Below are 20,568 nucleotides of genomic sequence, written 5' to 3' on the forward strand. Positions count from 1 at the left end.
TCAAGCTCAAAAGGTGATAAAGAGACACAGAAGAAAGCAGAGGAAGAAGAGAGAGAGAGAAAAAGAGAGAGAAGGAGAGAGAGAGGAAAAACTGGGAAAAGAAATGACTGTTATATAGAAAATAATGAAAAAATCCATTTTTGGAGAAAGAAACAATTGGCTGAAGAAAACAACTCCTTAAAAATAGATCTGACAGAAACTAGGCATTGATACCATACACCAAGATAAGGTCAAAATGGCTTCATGACCTAGGCATAAAGAATTTGATTATAAATAAATTAGAGGAATATAGGATAGTTTACCTCCCAGACCTAGAGAAAAGGAAGGAATTTATGACCAAAGAACTAGAGATCATTATTGATCACCAAATAGAAAATTTTGATTATATCAAATTGAAAAGTTTTTGTACAAACAAAACTAATGACAAGATTAAAAAGGAAGCAATAAACTGGGAAAACATTTTTACAGTCAAGGGTTCTGATAAAGGCCTCATTTCCAAAATATATAGAGAATTGACTCTAATTTATAAGAAATCAAGCCATTTTCCAATTGATAAATAGTCAAAAGATATGAACAGACTATCCTGATATTCTAGAACCAGAGAGTAAAATATTTATTGAAAGAATCCACTAGTCACCTCATGAAAGATTCTACGGAATATTGTAGCTAAATTTCAGAAGTATCAGATCAAGGAGAAATGACTGTAAGCAACTAGAAAGAATTCAAATATTTAGGAAGCACATTCAGGGTTACCCAGGACATGGCAGTTTCCACATTAAAGGATTGGAGGGCCTGGAATAGATAATCCAGAAAGCAAAGATGCTTGAATTATAATCAAGAATCAACTACTCAGCAAAATTAAGCATACCTTTCAGGGGAAAAGATGGACAATCAATTACAGGTGATTTTCAATTCTTTCTGATTCATTCATTTACAGGGGATTATCCTTTCTGAGAAGAAGACCAGAGCTGAACAGAAAATCTGATCTTCAAGTACAAGTCTCAAGAAAATCATTAAAAGGAAAATAGAAAAGAAAAAAATGTTATTTAAAGGTTAAACTATTTACATCCCTACATGGTAAGATGATGCTTGTAATTTGAAAACTATATGTTTTCATGTTATGGCAGTTAGAAGGCGGTATACATAGATGGAGAGTATAAGTTGACACTGATGTGATGATATAAAAGTAAATTAAAGGGTGGAAAAAGGATTATTTTGGGAGAAGAAGAGTTGGTAAAATGGGGTAAATTACATCACATAAAAAAGCACAAAGGACCTATTATAGTAGAGGGAAAGGGAGGGGGATGAGTTTGAATCTTAATCTCATCATATTTGACTCAAAGAGGAATAACATACATATCTCATTGGGTATAGAAATTTATCTTACCCAAAGAGAAATAGGAGGAGAAAGGAGGAGGAGAAAGAGGGGAGGCTGATAGGAGTAGAAGAGAAAAGGGGTAAAAAACAAGTGGGGGGGACTGATAGAAAGAACATATTGAGGGAGGGGTCAGAAGCAAAATGATAGTGACGGAAAGGGAGAAAGGAGAAAGAAAATTATAAATTGGGAAAATAGGAGGAGAAAATACAAAGTTAGTAATCATGACTTTAAAGGTGAATTGTGTGATGACCGCGTATTTTAAAATCAGCCGGAGTCAGGATTTCAGGTTAGGAGAAAATTGTCAATCTTTATCTTAGTGGAGGTGAAGGGGAATTGGAGGTGAAGGGAGATCATAGGTGAAGGGGGGGGAGGGGGTTGTGATAGCAATGCGAGTAGCTGTGTCAAGACGGCAGCCAGCAGTCTGAGCTGTAGCAAGGGACTGTGCAGGCTACAAGTTCTCCACCTTTCAGTCCTCTTTCACCGGCTTTCTTGCTCTCTCTCCAACACCTTTACCCTCTGTAACCATGATGGAACAGGCCATCTCCTTCGCCAAGGATTTCTTGGCCGGTGGCATCGCCACTGCTATCTCCAAGACTGCTGTGGCCCCGATCGAAAGAGTCAAGCTCTTATTACAGGTGCAGCATGCAAGTAAACAAATTGCTGCAGATAAGCAGTACAAGGGCATAATGGATTGTATAGTCCAAATTCCAAAGAAACAAGGAATGCTTTCCTTCTGGCGGGGTAACTTGGCAAATGTCATCAGATATTTCCCCACCCAGGCCCTTAACTTTGCCTTTAAGGATAAGTATAAGCAAGTGTTTCTGGGAGGAGTAGACAAGCACACACAATTCTGGAGGTATTTTGCTGGCAATCTTGCCTCTGGTGGTGCCGCTGTAGCCACTTCTCTCTGCTTTGTCTATCCCTTGGATTTTGCGAGAACCTGATTGGCAGCTGATGTTGGGAAGTCTGGCACTGAGAGAGAATTCAAAGGCCTGGGAGACTGCCTTGTGAAAATCACCAAGTCTGATGGAATTCGTGGCTTGTATCAAGGTTTCAATGTCTTAGTGCAGGATATCATTATCTATAGAGCAGCCTATTTCGGGATCTATGATACAGCAAAAGGTATGCTCCCAGATCCCAGATCCGCTTCCTTCTCCATGCCCCCTGCCTCCACCCAACAAAATCGTCATTTCCTATACAATACATCAGAACTTGCACAAAGAGTGGGTGGGGGCCATTCTTTCTCCAAGTATATATATTAATAGAGTATGGTCCAATTACTATTTAGCCTCACGTGCTTGGGACCTCAGTGCATCAATTCGAGCCTCAGCTCATTACAGAATTGGATGAATTCTCCCATAAAATGGAAATATAGCAGAGTGGATTAAAAGCCAGACTTCTACAATACATTGTTTACAAGAGATACATTTGAAGTCAAAAGATACACACAGAATAAAGGTAACATATTGGAGCAGAATATATTATGCTTCAGTTGAAAAGGGAAAAAATGAGTATCAATCCTAATATCAGACAAAGCAACAGCAAAAATACATCTATTTCAAAGAGATAAAGAAGGAAACCAAATTTTGCTAAAAGGTATCATAGGCAATGAAATAATATCAATATTAAAAATATATGCACTAAGTGGTATAGCATCCAAATTTTTAGAAATATTAAGTGCCTTGCAGGATGAAATAAACATTCAAACTATACTACTAGGAAATCTCAACCTCTCTGTCTCAGACTAGATAAATTTAATCACAAAACAAACAACAAACAAGTTAAGGAGGTAAATAGAATTTTTGGAAAGTTAGGTATGATAGATCTCTGGAGGAAATTGAATGGGGATGGAAAGAATATAACTTTTTCTCAGTAGTACATGGCACCAACAAAAAAAAAAAAACTGATTATAAATTAAGTCATAAAAATCTCACAATCAAAATACCTTTCTAGGCAGAAATATTAAATGCATCCATTGCAAATCATCATGCAATAAAAATTAAATATAATAAAGAGCCATGAAAAATAGACTAATCTTAAATAACCTAATCTTAAAGAATGGGTTGGTCAAATACCAAATCATAGAACCAATCATGTCATCCAAAAGAATGACAATAATGAGACAACATAACCAACATTTTTGAGATTCATCCAAATCAGTTCTTAGGGGAAATTTTATATTTCTAGATGCATACATGAATAAAATAAAGGAGAGATAATCAAACAAGCTACTAAGATACTCCCTAAGAGTACTCCCTAAGAAAAAATCTTCAGGACCAGATGTATTTACAAATGATTTCTACCAAACATTTAAAGAATAATTATTTCCAATATTATATAGAATATATACCAAATTCCTTTCAAGACACAGACGTAGTGCTGACATCTAAACCAAGAAGAGCCAAAACTGAGGAAGAAAATTATAGACCAATCTCCCTAATGAATACTGATACAAAAATTTTAAATAAAATATTAGCAAAGTGTTTGTAGCAATGTATCACCAGGATACTATATTGTGACTAACTGGGATTTATATCAGAAATGCAGGGATGACTCTATGTCAGGAAAACTATTGATATAATTGACCATATCGCTAACAAAACTAATATGATTATCAAAATCAAGAAAGAAGCATTTATCAAAATACAGCACCCATTGTTAATTTAAAAAAAAACACTAGAACGCATATGAATAAATGGAATTATTCTTAAAATGATAGGTAGCATCTACCTAAAACTATTAATGAACATTATATATAACAGAGATAGATCAAGGGTTAAACAAGGTTGCCATTATCACCACTATTATTCAAAATTATATTAGAAATGTTAGCTTTAGCAACAGGATAAAAAAAATTGAAGAAATTAGAGTAGGCAATGAGAAAATATAACTCTCACTCCGCAGATGACATGATGTTATAGAGAATCCTTGAGAATCAACAACAACAACTTGAAACAATTAACAATTTTAGCAAAGTTGCAGGACATAAAATAAACACACATAAATCATTGGCATTTCTATCTATTATCAACAAACCCAGCAGCAAGAGATAGAGAAAGCCCATTTAAAATAACTGCAAACAATATAAAATATCTGGGATTTTACCTACCAAGACAAACCCAGGAACTATGTGAACATTATTACAAAACACTTTTCACACAAATAAAGTCAGATCTAAACAAATGGAAAATATCAATTGCTCAAAATAAAAATGACAATCTTAACTAAATTTATCTACTTATTCAGTACCATACCAATCAAACTGTAAAAAATGATTTTATAGAGCTAGAGAAAAATGACAAAATTTATCTAGAAGAACAAAAGGTCAAGAATAGCAAGGGAATTAATGAAAAAATAAATAAAAAGGAAGGCGGCCTAGCCATACCAAATCTAAGACTATATTATAAAATGGTGTTCATCAAAACTATGTAGTATTGACTAAAAAACAGAATGGTGAAATCAGTGGAATAGGTGAGGTATACAACAGTCAATAATAATGGTAATCTATTGTTTGATAAATCCAGACTCTAATGTCTGCAATAGGAACTCACTATCTGACAAAAACCACTGGGAAAACTGAAAAATAGTATGGCAGAAACTAGGCATTGACCAACACCTAATACCCTATACCAAGATAAGGTCGAAATGAGTTCCTGATTTAAAGAGTGATACTTTAAGCAAATTAGGAGTTTTTCTGTCAGGTTTTGACAGGAGAAATTAATAATAACCAAAGAAGAATAGAGAATATTATATAATGCATAATAGAAAATTTTGATTATAATAAATTGAAAGTTTTTGCACAAACAAAACCATTGCAAAGTCGGAAGTGAAACAGAAAGTTGGGAAACAATTTTTTACAGACTTTTTCTGATAAAGGTCTCACTGACTCAAATTTATAAGAATACAAGTCATTTCCCAATTGATAAATAGTTAGAGGATAGGAAAAATTTTCAAATGAAGAAATGAAAGAAGTTAAAGTCATTTAGTCCAAATCATTATTGATTAGAGAAATTAAAACAACTCTGAGGTACCACTTCACACCTCTCAAAAATTATATTTAATTATTTAATTTTGGAAATTATTTGATAATATTATTCCATATTATTATTCCATATTATTATTTAATTATAGAAACAGTTAATAATCATGTAAAAGAAAAGGACAGTGATCAAACAACATACCAAAACTTCTGGGATGCAGCTAATGCAGTCCTCGTGGGAAAAGTTATAACCCTAGAAACAAATAATAACAAATAGAAAAAGAAGATTAATGAGCAGAATATCTATCCCCAGCTCACTTCTACCTCTTAGAATCTTGTCTCCCTTAGAACTCTTCTGTATATCCCATACAAAAATCAGGTCAAAATGGGTACATGATTTGAGTATAAAGAGTAATATCACAAGCAAATTAGGAGAGCAAGAGATCGTTTAATAGATCTTTGGAGAAGGGAGGAATTTTTACCAAATTATATTATATTGATCAAAGAAGGACTAGAGAACATGAAATGCAAAATGGACAGCTTTGATTACATTAAATAAAAAAATTGCATAAACAAAGGCAACACAAAAGAAGCACAATGTTAGGAAACAATTTGTACAGCCAGCATTTCTGATAAAGACCTCATGACTAAAATTTATAAAGAACTGTGTCAAATTCATAAGAATACAAGCCACTCATTCCCCAACTTATAAAAAGTCAAAAGATACAAACAGACAATTTTCAGATGATGAAATTAAAGCCATCAAATGTTGGAGGGGATGAGGGAAAACTGGGTCATTAACACATTGCTGGTGGACTTGGGAAATGATCCAATTTTGATACATTCTGGAGAGCAATTTGAAACTATGCCTAAAAGGCTATAGAACTGTGCATACCCTTTGATTCAACAGTGTCAGCACTGGGTCTATATCCCAAAGAGATCATAAAGGAGGGAAAAGGACCCACATGTGCAAAAATACTTGTAGCAGCTCTTTTTGTGGTGGCAAAGAAGTGGAAACTGAGCAGATGCCCATCAATTGGAGAATGGCTGAATAAATTATGAATACGAATATGAGTATTATATATAGATATGATATATAATATATCATATTAAGAAATATTATTATTCTATGAAAAATGATGAACAAGATGATTTTAGAAAGGCCTGGAAAGATTTACACAAACTGATGCTGCGTGAAACAAGCAGAGCCAGGAATACTTTGTACACAATAACAGCAAGATTATGTGATGATCAACTAGGAAAAACGTGGTTCTCAGCAGCTCAGTGATCCCAAGCAGTCCTAATAGACTTTGGATACAAAATGCCATCTACATCCAGAAAGAGAACTATGGAAATTGAATGTCAAATCAATACATACTATGTTCACTTTTTCTTTTTTTTTTCTCTCATGATTTTTTTCCCCTTTTGTTCTGATTTTTCTCTCTCAACATGTACATGTAAATCCCGAAAAAACAATAAAAGTTTAAAAAAAAAACCTCTTCTGAGGTGACATCACCTATAGAAAGGAGGAAGCCTTTCCTGAACCCCTTCTTCCCCCTCCCACATTTGCCTTTAATTTATTTATGTACACATTGTCACCTGTGATAGAATGATATCTCCTTGAGAATGGTGACTATCCCAAGAGCCTAATGTGGTGTCTGGGATACTTGCTGAATGACTTATTAAGGTAGAGGAGATCTATTCCTAGGCTACCGAAGAAATGTTGGATAATTATACACTGAATATTAGAGAGGGGATGAAATAAGCAGTGGGAAAGCTCCTGGAACAGGTGAGAGGGGTGGGCTCCAGGAAGTCAGTCAGTCAACAGGCATTGTTTAAGTGCCTCTTTTTCAGACTCTTTCCCTCTTTTATATCCACAAGCTCAAAAAGCTCAGTCTAATGGGAAGACAATAAAACAATGATATATGAATAGAATATATACAAGATAAACTCAAGATGATCTCGGAGGGACTGGCAAAAGGTGGTGCTTTAGTTAGGAAGAGAAGGAAGCCAGGGAAGCAGGAAGCAGAGAGAAGCAAGGAAAGGAAGAAGTGTGGACAAAAGCCAGTGAAAATGGCCCGAGCCCAGAGATGGAATATTGTATATGAAGGACAGCAGAGGCCAGTGTCTACAGAGCCAGATTCCATGGAGCCCAGGATGGGGCAGGAAGTCCAGAAGACCACGGAAGCCCCTGGCTAGGAAGGGTTTTAAAAGTGAACCAGAGGACTTAATGCCTGGTTCTGAAGATGACCTGGAGTTCATTGAATAGGCGGAGTGAGGGGGTCATAAGGGATCTTCAGATGAGATTGTTAGCTAAGGGAGGAAGGACTGCTCTGAGGGACAACTGAAGCAGGGAGCAATGATCAGACTACACGTGCAATAGTCCAGGATGCAGATAAGAGTTGTCCTTAGCAAGAAGGGGTACCTCTTACACATTTAATTTTTAGAGCACCTTAATGGACTAGTCACTCCCTAAGTCCTTAAGCCTTGTATGAGGCACAAAGTAGGGGCTTAAATGATAAATGTTTATTGGTTGATTTGAATGAGGAAAGCAGGGTTTTTTTTTTAATAATTTTGTCTTTATATTACCTAGGAACTTGCCCATAGGACAACTAACAAAAAATGGATTGGATTAGACTGGATTAAGAGTTTGAGTGGAATTGAGATTCTTACAACTCTTCAATCTTCTTGGATTGTGTTTTTATTAAATTCTGTTGATAAGCATGTTTTTATATCACTTTTATTTCTGAATATATTTCTTTTCCTCCTTTTCTCCTAGCAAGAGAGACATTTCTTGAAACATAATAAAATGTAAAAAAACCCAAAAAAACAAACAAAAAAACCTAATACATTAACGGAATCTGACAGAATACGCAATGTTGAATATCTATCATTTTGTTTTTTTATTCTTGGACTTTTTGGTAGATGTGATGAGGTTTGGTGCAGGGCAAGGAGTTGTGGGAACCCCTTTTGGTAAATGAATTTACAAACCCGAAAAGTTGAACTGGCAAAAGAAGTTTATTATTAAAGATCTAGCAGAGAAATCCTCTAGCAGAGAAAGAGAAAGTTTCTAGTGGAGAAATCCTCTAGCAAAGAAGTGAATAGGGTCCTTTTAGGGAAATGTGTGAGAGAGACAAAGAGAGGTTAATGCTGAAAAAGACAATGTCTTTCAGCAGGCAGGGGGGTGCAGCTATGCCAAGGAGAAAGGTTCCTTGGCATGGCATGTTAGGTTCTCTGCAAGGAATGAGCCCCACGTTGCCTCTTTTTATAATTAAAACTTTGGCTGAAGGCTGGGGGGCAGTTTGAGTTGGAATCAGAGATTTTCGGAATTGAACAGAAATTTTTCATTTGAATGCGTGTCCCTGGACTGATTTCCATCTCCAGCTAGGGCTAAGAGTGGTTCTGGACTGAAGTAGTCCCATTCAGATAACACTTTACCTTGATTCTGTGGGGCAGCTCTCTCAGGGGAGAGTATAATTTAAATTATCAAGTGCCTACTATCTACCAAGCAGTGCATGAAGCCTGGAGCTACAAAGAAAGAGAGAGAAGAGAGAAGAGAAGGGAGAGGGAGGGAAAGGAAAGGGAGGAGAAGGAGAGAGTGAGGGAGAGGGAGAGGGAGAACACAGACTCTTTCCACAAGGATCACACATCCAAAGGGGAGAGATGACATTCAGATGACATATCCAGTAAGTATATGGGAAGGGAAGATAGGAACCACCCCGCAAGGGCAGAAGGGAGAAGAGGAGGGATCTGCCAGATGGAGGACGGAAGGTAATCCCTCCAACTTTGAGGAAGAGCCCCTGAAAATTCAAGGAGGTAGGAGACAGGCAACATGTGCTAGTGATGCAGTGTGAGAAGGGGGAGAGATCCACTCTGCATAGAGAGGCAGGTCAAACCCTGAAATTAGTGGCAAAAAGGAAGGTTTATTTTTCACTAAGCAGCTCTCTCTTAGGGGACAAATCTCTTAATGAGATTTTCAAAGAATGTGTTAACAGAAAGCTATTTTATGAGCAAATCTTGGAGATGAGGACAGTTTGAGCTGATTATCAGACCAAGATCTTCCAACTGAATGAAATCACTTTGAAGGCTTTTTTCCAGAATTTGGAATTTCCTGAATGGGAATCTGGCTACCCAAAAGATCAATTGGGGTGGGGGTGTGATTTTCCCAAGATCTCCAGTTGAATGATGCTGCTTATCTTAGAAAAAGGCCCCTCTGAAAAATATGCCCCTTCCCAGTCTGGAGTCTGAGAGACCCCAATCTCCCTTCTTTTACAGATCAAAGGGGACACAGTTTCAGAGTGATTATTTTACAGATTAAAGGGGACACAATTTCAGGGTTCACCTCCATCACAAGAAAGAGCCAGAAGGCCAGGATCAGAACATATTGGAGTAGAAAGTAAGATGTGAGCAGGTTGGAATGGCAGCGAGGGGTCCGGCCATGGAGGATCCATGTTCTTTGGGGAACACTGTCTTCTGCAGCAAATAAGGATGAGGCAGTGTTACTCCAAGGGCCTTTTCTTCTTGTTGAGAAGGTCTTTTACCAGCTACTTGTAAAATGTGGTGTTTAAATTTGTTTTGTTTTATTTGGATCTGGTGGTGATCTGTGGGCTGAGTGACCAGGGGATTGTTGTCTCCATGGTAATGGTGATCACGTTTCATGATTGTTTTACTTCTCCTAGAGACTTAAGAGTCCTCAATCATTCTGCACAACCTGTCCTCAAGGTCAGTCACTTTGCTTTGTATAGAATCTATATGTTGCTTTAATGTGGTTTAACTCCCTACCCAACTTTCCCACACTCTAGTGTTTTTCCACCCTGAATCTGTTGATCCTTCCTCTAGGTTTCTATCACACTCCCTTCCTCCAGACACTATTAATAGCCCATATTTATACTGTTCTTTAATTGTGCTGAGTGATTTTCTAGTCTTCCCTGACAAAGTAGTCAGAAGAACACTCACAATGATTGTAGGACATGGGAAACACTGGTACTAGACTACCCAGCATGGCACGCCCTCACCATGTGATCTATGAGCAAAGCAGAACTGAATTAGCTTCAAAGAAATGCGAGATGCACAAAGTTAGAGGAGCTTCCCAAATGTCTATAGGGACTCTGTGTCTGACCTGGAGCAGAGGGGACAGGATAAGCTATGGTTGTGGGAGATCCCTTATAATTGATCCTGAGCTACAAAGTACAAATTTTCTTTTGCTAACTTCACTGGAAATTTGCCATGGACTGGGGGTGAGGGCATTAAAAGGGGAGGCTCAATACTAACAATCTCTATTTTGTTTTTCTTGTGTAGGGTTTCTGTCTTCTTCTTTGGTGGATTCAACTACAAGAACATAGATACTTCCCTTCATAAAGTTAATCCAAATATTTTCATAAGAGTTCTTTGCAAGGCACTTAAACCCCTAAGATTAACTCTGCTAGTACAAGAATCTCCAGAAGGGGGGCTACTCCAATCCTAAAGGGCTGTTTGCACCAGCTTTTTGTTGAATCTTTGTTCCATGATACTATTTTTTTTTTCTTTCTGTTTTAGAGATACTTCCTCGGTGCCTAGATTTCTACCACTTGTTCTTCAAGTGCACATCAGTGAGATGCATTTAATTGTCTGAATTTGACCAACCAATCTTGGTTGAGATGGAAATAACAAATAATTGATAGTCCTCCACCGAAGAATATGATTCAATTACAAGTAGCAATGCACTGGCTAGCTGCTTTAAGAAAATGATTCTTTTGCTTCTGTGATAGCCAGGAAGGATGATCAGAATTGTCCCAGTAATGATGGTAACTCAACATGGTCTCCATCCATGTTGGATGAAGGGCTTTTGGCCCTTCATTTAACAGACTAAAGGCACACATTCAGGCGAGTAAGACTGAGGCACTTTGTAAACTTTAACCACTAAATTACTGCCATTTTTATCTACAAGCCTTTTATACTTGTATAAGCAACCTTCTCTCTCTTTTCAATTTCAATTTGGATTGTAGATAATTTATCTCTTCTATATGACTCCACAGATCAGGAAGATCCATCAATTTATTGAGCAGAACAAAGTTCTAGACACTAAATATAAGAAACTTTTTGCTCTTAGAGTCAGTCATTTTTTTTCTATTGTTGATGTTGTTTTGTAGAGTTTTTTGAATGTTTATGTTCTGCCAGTTAATACTTTAGTTTGTCTTATTTTTCTCTCATTAATGACTATTCTATAGGTCTCAGTTTTATTCAGACTAATGAATACTTGACTTTTCTGAGAATGAGTGACTCAAGAAATGTTTCATCATTCAGCATGCTCAGAAAATAAGGTACATCAAAAAATGAGAGTCACACTCGGCGCTCACATTGGTGGATTACCAGGTATCCGTGAGTTAAGAATGTTTTTGTCATCTTTAAATCAAGTTTTATCCTATTTAAAATGTTGAAACCTTTCTTAATTTAAGGACCATACAAACAGACTGATACAGAGATGGGGGTAGGGGGCAGCAAGGGAGGGATGGTCTTTGTTAAGCATTGACCACCTGCCAAGAATCAGGAGAAGCACTTCACAGATTGCCATCTGATCTTCACAACAACCTTGGGAGGTAGGATTATTATTCACATTTTAGAACTGAGAAAACTGAAGCAGACAGAAGTTAAACGACTTGCTCCGGGTCACACAACTAGTGTCCAAGTCTAGATTTGAACTCAGGTCTTCCAGACTCAGTGCTCCATCCACTGTGCCATCTAGCTGCCACCTAGATAACTGTAAAGTTGGAAAAAGGAAACGTGAACCCAGAAAGAACTCAGAGAATGAAGATCACAGGGAGGACAAAGGGAGAGATGGAGAATAAGTAGTAGCTTGGGGAGATTTTGAATTATTTGAATGAAAAAAATTCAATGAGGGAGAATGAGTAGGTCTGAATATGAGGGATTTTAACATAGATTAATGCAAAATTCTGCATTTGAATTAATTTCACAAATGAAAATATGGGAAGTTGTTTGGGGAACGATGAGAGAGGGCAGACGGATTCTGAGTTGGGGGTTTTATTTTTTTGTTTTTTGCTGGATTTCAAATTTCACATTCTTCAAGTGTACTATAGTAGCCAAAAAAAAAAAAAAAAAATACACCTTGACTGAATTAATGGAGAACAAGGGAAGTAACATTTTGCCTTGATCAAGAAACTTTTCTAGTGTTCTGTTCAATTCTGTACCTTTCACCTAATTTATAAGCAAGGTGGAGTGTGTCTAAGAAAGGGCAGACCAGTAGTTTAGAGATACTGGGAACATTTATTATTCAGTAGAAAGGACTAGGAGGTCAAGAGATTTGGGGTTGAACTCTGACCTCTCCTCTTTCTCTGTTTTTCTTTTATTCCTTTTGAAAAATGAGGGTTTTGAACTAATTCTAGAATTCCTTCCAACTCTAAATAAGGCATTTTTGGTTCTGACCCTAAGTAAGAGTGGCCTTTTTATGGCATGAGGATGCTGAGCCTTTGTGTTGTGGGCCACGGGCACGGGCCTGTCTGGTGAGATGCATGGACCTCTCCTCAAACCCAAACCCATTGGGAAGATGGACCCCGTGCCGATCCATGATTATAAGCAACTGCGAATTTGTATATAATATCATATAGGCCAGTTTTGGCTATGACCTCTTCCTGGTATAATTGCAGTTTCATGGCCCAATTTCTCTCTATAAAACAATAAAGTTAATTGGAGGGGGAAAAAGTAACGGTGGGGCCCTTGGCAATGTCGCTGGTCAATAGCAAATGCTTGACAAACATCTTTTGATGATAATGCTTGATGTCTACGTTCATAATCGTTCCTATCTGGTCTCAGTCATTATCAGTTGTGTGTCCCTGCTTACCTCGGTTTCCTCATCTGTAAAATGGGCTGCAGAAGGAAACGAGAAGCCGCTGCCAGGAAAAGCCCGATGAGGTCACAACTGAACACCACAACGGGGACCAGAAGGGATCCGCGGAGGGGGCGACCTCTGGGGGGCAGGGGTGGGGGAGGGAAATAAAGCGTGGCCTCCAGGGACACTTGGGAGAGTCTCCACTCAAAAATACCGGGCCCCGCCCCCCACAAGGTTAGCAAAACTACGAGTCCCAGAAACCACCGCGGGGGGGGGGGGTAATTAGAACACATGCGCAGGCGCTGTCGGAGCCCCAGCTATGGTGGCGCTGTGCTCGGCTCTGCTGGCGGCGGCCCTGGGCGGGGGATTGTGGTTGACGGCACGCCGCTACTTGATGCCTGCGGGGCAGATCACGGCCGGCCTCATGCGCGGCAAGACGGTCATCGTGACGGGCGCCAACAGCGGCCTAGGCCGGGCCACAGCGGCCGAGCTGCTGCGCCGGGGGGCCCGCGTCATCCTCGCCTGCCGCGACCGCGGGCGCGCCGAGGAAGCCGCTTCTGAGCTCCGCCGGGAACAGGAGCTGGAGCGGGCCCGGGCCCAAGCACCGCCCGCGGCCGAGGACGGCCCCGCCGGAGAGCTCATAGTCAAGGAACTGGACCTGGCGTCGCTGCGCTCCGTGCGCACCTTCTGTCAAGAGGTGCTCCAGGTAAACGGGGCACGCGCAGTGAGGCGGGCTGCAGCCTCCTGTGGACGGGTGGGTGGGGACTGTTGGTGGGAAAAGCATGCGCAGTGAAGGGGGTAGTGGCAGGTGAACGGGGCATGCGCAGTGAGCCGTCCTCGCACCCTCCCTCCCCCTGGCACACGTGGTCTCTGCAGGTAGCGAGAGAGTCAGAGACGGCCACCTTAGAGAAGGTGGAACCTGAAGGAGAGTCCCGAAGTAAGCGCGGGCTGTGGAGCGGGAGAATGAGGAGCGGAAGCGCCAAGGCGCGGAGGCCCGAGCCGAGAAGTCCCCGGCGCCGACACTTTCGGGGTCGCTCCCACGAGTTGGGGTCCTGGGGGTGCGGAAAAAGGGGTCCCGCGGCTGGGGAGAGGGCTGCGGAGCCAAGTGCTCCCGGTGAGGAAGCCCCCTCCCTCAAGGCTCAGCTCTTCTAACCGGGGCACCTGAGTCAGAGGCGGGCCGGGCCCCTGGGGGGCGTTAGCCTGGCACAGTTACTGACTGGCACCCGGGGCACCGGAGTCAGAGGCGGGCCGGGCCCCTGGGGGGCGTTAGCCTGGCACAGTTACTGACTGGCACCCGGGGCACCAGAGTCACAGGCGGGCCGGGCCCCTGGGGGGCGTTAGCCTGGCACAGTTACTGACTGGCACCCGGGGCACCGGAGTCACAGGCGGGCCGGGCCCCTGGGGGGCGTTAGCCTGGCACAGTTACTGACTGGCACCCGGGGCACCTGAGTCACAGGCGGGCCGGGCCCCTGGGGGGCGTTAGCCTGGCACAGTTACTGACTGGCACCCGGGGCACCGGAGTCAGAGGTGGGCCCGGCCCCTGGGGGGCGTTAGCCTGGCACAGTTACTGACTAGCACCCGGAGCCAGTCAGGGCGCTAACCGCTCTGCCTCAGTTTCCCTCTTCAGCAGAGTGAGCTGGGGAAGGGAATGGCCGACGGGTCATGAGCCCAGAAGCAATAACCAAACAACCAGGGCCGGAGCCTGCTTCAGGGCCAGGGAGACCGCCTGTGGTGGTCTGGAGAGGGGACCGAAGTCAGGGACGGGCTGCCTTGACTCCTTGATAGGTCTGACAGTGGTTGTTTTTTCCCCATTGTTTCATTTTTTAAACTGAATCAAATACATAATAAGAAAAAAATAATAAAAAAATAGAATAATAAAAAAAGAAGAAATGTAATAAATGTTTTTAAAAATTGCCGTGTGTTCAGTAGAATATAAGTAGTTTTCAAAATCTATAACAAATTTCTATTTCAAGAAAGCATCAATAATAATAGGCGAGATGATATTTTCTTCGCCTCCTTGTAGGCCGTTCTTTAGCTCTCTTTTGTAACTTTTACTTTATTCTTTTTACCCTTTCATCCCCCACCTCCCACCAGCAGGCTGTAGCACAGCTGTATTTATATGTGCACATATACCCACACATCCACCCCCACTCACAGACACCCCTGCACACATACCTCTCTGTACACAGACACATAGACCTCTATACTCACACACACACACACATTTACACATGTAAACCTGCATATCCTAACCTTGCTGACTCCTGCTTTAATTTTGCTAACTTGCCTTGATATTACTTAACCTTCCCTTACCCATTGATCCCTCCCTTATCTTCTCCCCTTCACCTTTTCCTTCCCTCTTTATCTCATTCCCATTAATCTACACACTTTATCCCATTCCAATTAATCTAAATTAATGTACCTCACCTAATTTATGCTGCCCTTTCCCCCCTTCTTTATTCCTTCCCATTAGTCTACACAGCTTATCCTACTACCATTATTCTGCACGCTCTCTGTACCACCAATTTATCTTTTATCCCTTTCCCATTAGCCTACACACCTTCTCCCACTGCCATAAGTCTACACATCCTATACCATCCTATACCCCACCTTCTCCTATTCTCTCCCTCCACCTCTCCCCCTTATTTCTTTATAGATTTTGGAAAGTTCTGTTTCCTTCATGGTATATATGTAATGTTGCCCGTTTTACCTTTTCCGATGGGAGATTTTCAGAACTACAAGCCTTCAGCCTTCCAGTGTTTCTCTGTCTATTCTTTCTCCGTACTTCATTTGTATAACATAATTACTATTATCTTTTTCTAGGTGATTATCCTTTTTTTTTTTTTTGAGTCCATTCTGTCCCAAACTTTTTTTGAGCTACCCAACTGCTGATGTCAATCTTAAATATATAATATACATTTCCATGTAAAAAAACATAATTTGTCCATATAAAGTTTCTTGAAATTAATCTTTGATAGTGGGCCTTATATGTTAAATTTTCTATTAAGTTTATGGTTAGTTAAAATAAAGTTCTGAAAATCTGCAAGCTTGTTGGATGTCCATTTTTAACAATTCATTATTATGGATAATTTTGCTGGATGTGATATTTTTGGCTGCAGGCCTAGTTCTTTTGATTGCCAGTATACATGATTCCAGGACCTGTGTCCTTTGAGGTGATGATCAGTTCTTTGAGGATCTTGGAGATGGTAATCACTGGATTTCTTTTTGTTTCTACTTAAGCCTCATGTTCTATCACTCCAAGACAATTTTCTTGGATTATTTCTTACATTATTGTGTCTAGATTCTTTTTTTGGTTACAGTTTCTGACATCATTGGGCCAAGGGTCAATCGGGACAGGCCCTCGAGTCCCTGTCCAATGTCTCTTTACCTTTGCAGGAGGAGCCCCGGGTAGATGTCTTGATCAATAACGCAGGGGTCTTCCAGTGCCCCTACACGAAGACCGAAGACGGCTTTGAGATGCAGTTTGGGGTGAATCACCTGGGCCACTTCTTGCTCACCAACCTGCTTCTCGACCGCCTTAAAGACTCGGCCCCCAGCAGGATCGTGGTGGTTTCTTCCAAGCTTTACAAATACGGGGAAATCAACTTTGAAGATTTGAATAGTGAGGTAAAATATAATAAAAGTTTCTGTTATAGTCAGAGCAAGCTGGCCAATATTCTCTTTGCCAGAGAACTAGCCCGCCGCCTGGAAGGCACGAATGTTACCGTCAACGTGCTTCACCCTGGTATTGTCCGGACCAATCTGGGGAGGCACATCAACATCCCCCTGCTGGCCAAGCCTCTCTTCAATCTGGTGTCATGGGCTTTTTTCAAAACGCCCGTGGAAGGAGCCCAAACCTCAGTCTACCTGGCCTCCTCAGCAGAAGTGGAGGGGGTGTCGGGAAAGTACTTTGGGGACTGCAAAGAGGAGGAGCTCCTGCCCAAAGCCATGGATGACTCTGTGGCAAGAAAGCTCTGGGATATCAGTGAAGTGATGGTGGGCCTGTTAAAGTAGCTCTCAGGAGTGTGGGGAGGAGAGTTGGTTTTGGCAGGCCCTTTCCCAGGGATGGGCCTTGGGACTGGGGCACTTAGGCACTAAATATGTTGTGTGGTTTCTCTTAATCATTGCGACCTTGAAAGGCTCCAACACTAATGGACATGGCCACGTCCTTGAGGCTACAGAAAACCCCTAGTCTTAATGCTCTCAGACGAGCAGCTGTTTGTTAAGCTAAAAAACCAAGTGTTTACTTGAATTCAGAACCGGGCAGTGATGTCACTGCCAGGAGTCCCCCTGGCGTGGGATTCAGAATTGTTGGAATAAACACTGTTGATGAAGCTTGACGCTGTGTGCTTCTTTCTGCTGATAAACTCGCTCACTGGGCCCAAGCTCCCAACTGCCAAGTGGCTACCTCGGGGGTGACAGGTAGCACTGATCCCAATTCCCAGAGGCTCCAGCCTGGGTGTCCTTCTTCACCATGTGCTTTGCTTTCACTTTAGAGCCTGGGTCATTTCATTGGAGCAGCAGCCTCAAAGTTCCCCATTTTGCTTTTTAAGTAACAGGGGTTTTTATTGTTGTTGAGTGATTTTGGGGGGTTTGTTTGTAGTTTTCTGCCATCTCATAAAAGTGCAGAAAACCCAGTGAAAATGTAGTACAGCTTGAAATGCACCCACTCTGCTTGTCACTCTTTGCCAAGGGTGAGAGCAGCTGCTGCTTTGAAGTCCATTTTTAAGGTCTTTCTCGGCCTTCACTCTCCGAGAGTGGGGGGGATCCTGGCAGATCGTAAATCACGGCTGCTTTGTGTCCGTGTTGGACATGGAGCTTTGTGATCCAGGACTGGTAACGTTTGTAGCATCCCAGGTGTGGCCGTGCAGGTGTGGTCGGTATGGCTGCATCCTGTGCTCTCCGACTTCTTCAGAAAAAACCTTAATCCTATAAAGGAGTCTGCAGAGCTTAGCAATATGGACAGGAAATCAACTAAAATGTAACTTGGGAAAATCGGAGCTAATAAATCTGTCTTACACCTCGACTTCATTAAAAGGGGCTCTTTATTTCAAGGAATGCCATCTTTTCTGCATTTGGATACGTGATGCCTTTCAGTGGATTCAGGTCTTTTCCCCCAAAGTTGAGCTTTTTTTGAGTGGGGGAAAAATGTTCTTTGTGGCAGTGTTATAAAATGGGGTCTATTAATTTAGTAATGATGAAAAATGAAGCGCTCATCTGGGAAACACTAAGGCTAAATGAGCTGCCATTTGGAAAACATCCTTCCCACCCTGGTGTTTGATGAAGTAAGAGGGGCTGGAATGGCTGCAGCGTGATGAGCAGCTTGCCCTGGCCAGCCCAGATTGGGAATTCTCTCTTCTCTCTCCTTTCCATGGCTTGGCTTCAGACAGACCATTACAGAAGAGAGGAAAGTCGGTAAAATCGATTTTGCTATTTGCAGTCAGCCCTATTTCAAGGTGATGGGAGATGAAGAGAACTTTTCCCTCGTTCTCCGAGTGGTGCAGTTACGCTTTCACACTGGGTCTTTGGGTACTTGGCAATACCCGAGACCAACTAATATAATGAAAGAATTGGCTGATCAGCATTAGAGGAGGGTACATAAGTGTTGTTTGTACGATGGCAGAGCCACGTAGTTTTTTAGCATTGATTCAGGTGGTATGTAATATTACGGAGACAGTAGACCCCCTCTCATATGAAGTAAGCAAAAACACTTTGTTAGGACAAGAACTCACAAGCTCTGTGCACTTGTCAGACTCCACACATCCTTTAGGATCACGGGGAAAATCGGCTCCTTCATCCTATTAGTTTACTTGCTTGGGATCTAAAACCAAGTGAACAAAGTGCACTAGACCTGTAGAAAACTTATCATACCCCACACCAGCAGGGGAACCTTGCACAAGGCTCTTGCTTTAGCCTCTTTGCTTCTCTTTGAAATAAGATTTCTTTGCCCTTTAGAATGTTCACATTGAATGATTATACAGCCACTGGGGCTACGGCCACAACAAAAAATAGTAGCTAATAACCAGAGGGCCAAGCAACCATAACTAATACAACCCTGAAAATATCACAGGACAGTTTAATAATAACAATAATAAATAATCTTTATATTGTGCCTTAAGGTTTGCAATTGTCTTCTCATTTGATATAATCTCATTTGACTGATATAACATAATTGGTGTTTTTATCTCTCTTATAAATGGAGAAACTAAGGCAGATGGAAGTCAAATGACTTGGCCAGGAGAACCTGAACTCCGTTCTTTCTGACTGGGAGCTCTAGCTCCTTAACCATCATAATCCAAGTCATCAAGAGAACGTTCTGCATGTTTAGTGTCTCCTGCAGAGAAGGCGGGGGATTTAGACATTCTGGAGAATCTTTTCAACAAAAGTGTTGGGTTTTGAGTTTGGATCCAGATAAATCCCTAGGCATCTGGAACATTCACCGATAGGGAAATCGTGTCATTCCTTATGATGCTGATAAGTAAGTTTCTGCCCTTTCAGAATGGGCTGCTGTAATACAGTCAATGTAAGTGTCAGGGACTGGGGCAGAAGGAGCAGGAGGACAAATACGGGGCTGAGAAGTGAACGTAAAACCCCTTCATTTGGCGGCTACCTATGCTCTACTTGAGTGCAGGAAATGATGGCTTTTCTCCCCATTTTGAGTCCTGACGGACTGACCCAGTAGAGCCTGCCTAATGTTGAAGGAGTACGTGACTGGCAGCCTCTGCGCTGGGGTGACGAAATCGTCCTTGTCATCAGCTCTGACTCTGGAGGCTCTGCAAGGTGGGACAGCTCAGGTTTTCCAAGGGCTCCTGTTCTGTTTTGTGCATCGTTTCTGATGTTGGGGAAGCTGTTTGCTTGAAGACCAGGAAGGCTGGACAACACAGTTTTTTTGGTTTGGTTAATTTGTATTTGTTTTGTTTTTTTAATCTGATTCTACTAGAGTTTTGGTGTGAGGAACAGCAGCTATCTTCCCCAACGCCCCCTTGTCCCACAGACCTGCTGTGCCTGGCTAAAGATCTGAAAGCCCGCATTTGAATATTTAATTGATTCCAAATGTCTTCAGGAACACTCAAATTAGAACATGTCCGTAATGACCCATTAGGAAGCCGCCCCCCAGACAGCCTCAGATGTTACAACAAGCCTCCTCTGGGGAGGGGGGTCCTGCTAGTTGTAGGGAACAGGAAAGGAAGGAGTTTGATCTTAGCAGGAAGAAATTCAACTGATTTCTGTGTAGGCACTCAGTCACATGTGTCCCACATAGTAGTCCCTTCACCTAATTGAGGAGTGGGTAGGCCGAGGACCTGGGCTTTCCTCCCCTCAGAGCCTGTTCCCATCACAGCCCGTGTTCTACGTGGAGCCCGGGGAGGTCTTTGAACCTCTGAGTCTGTC

General features: G+C 41.5%; 1 protein-coding gene across 1 annotated transcript in view; it reads left to right on the top strand.

Moving 5' to 3' along the window:
• Positions 1-17,519, top strand: part of LOC127546299 (cytosolic 5'-nucleotidase 1B-like) — a 61,162-nt gene extending 43,643 nt beyond the window's left edge. Inside the window, exons 12-14 of the mRNA XM_051973496.1 lie at positions 1,915-2,022; positions 13,466-13,885; positions 16,576-17,519. Coding sequence (XP_051829456.1) covers positions 1,915-2,022; positions 13,466-13,885; positions 16,576-17,193 — 1,146 coding nt within the window. The 3' untranslated portion in view covers positions 17,194-17,519. The remainder of the gene's footprint in view (positions 1-1,914; positions 2,023-13,465; positions 13,886-16,575) is intronic.
• Positions 17,520-20,568: the final 3,049 nt, after the last annotated feature.

This window comes from Antechinus flavipes, chromosome 2 (genome assembly GCF_016432865.1).
Source record: "Antechinus flavipes isolate AdamAnt ecotype Samford, QLD, Australia chromosome 2, AdamAnt_v2, whole genome shotgun sequence".
NCBI classification, from domain to species: Eukaryota; Metazoa; Chordata; class Mammalia; order Dasyuromorphia; family Dasyuridae; genus Antechinus; species Antechinus flavipes.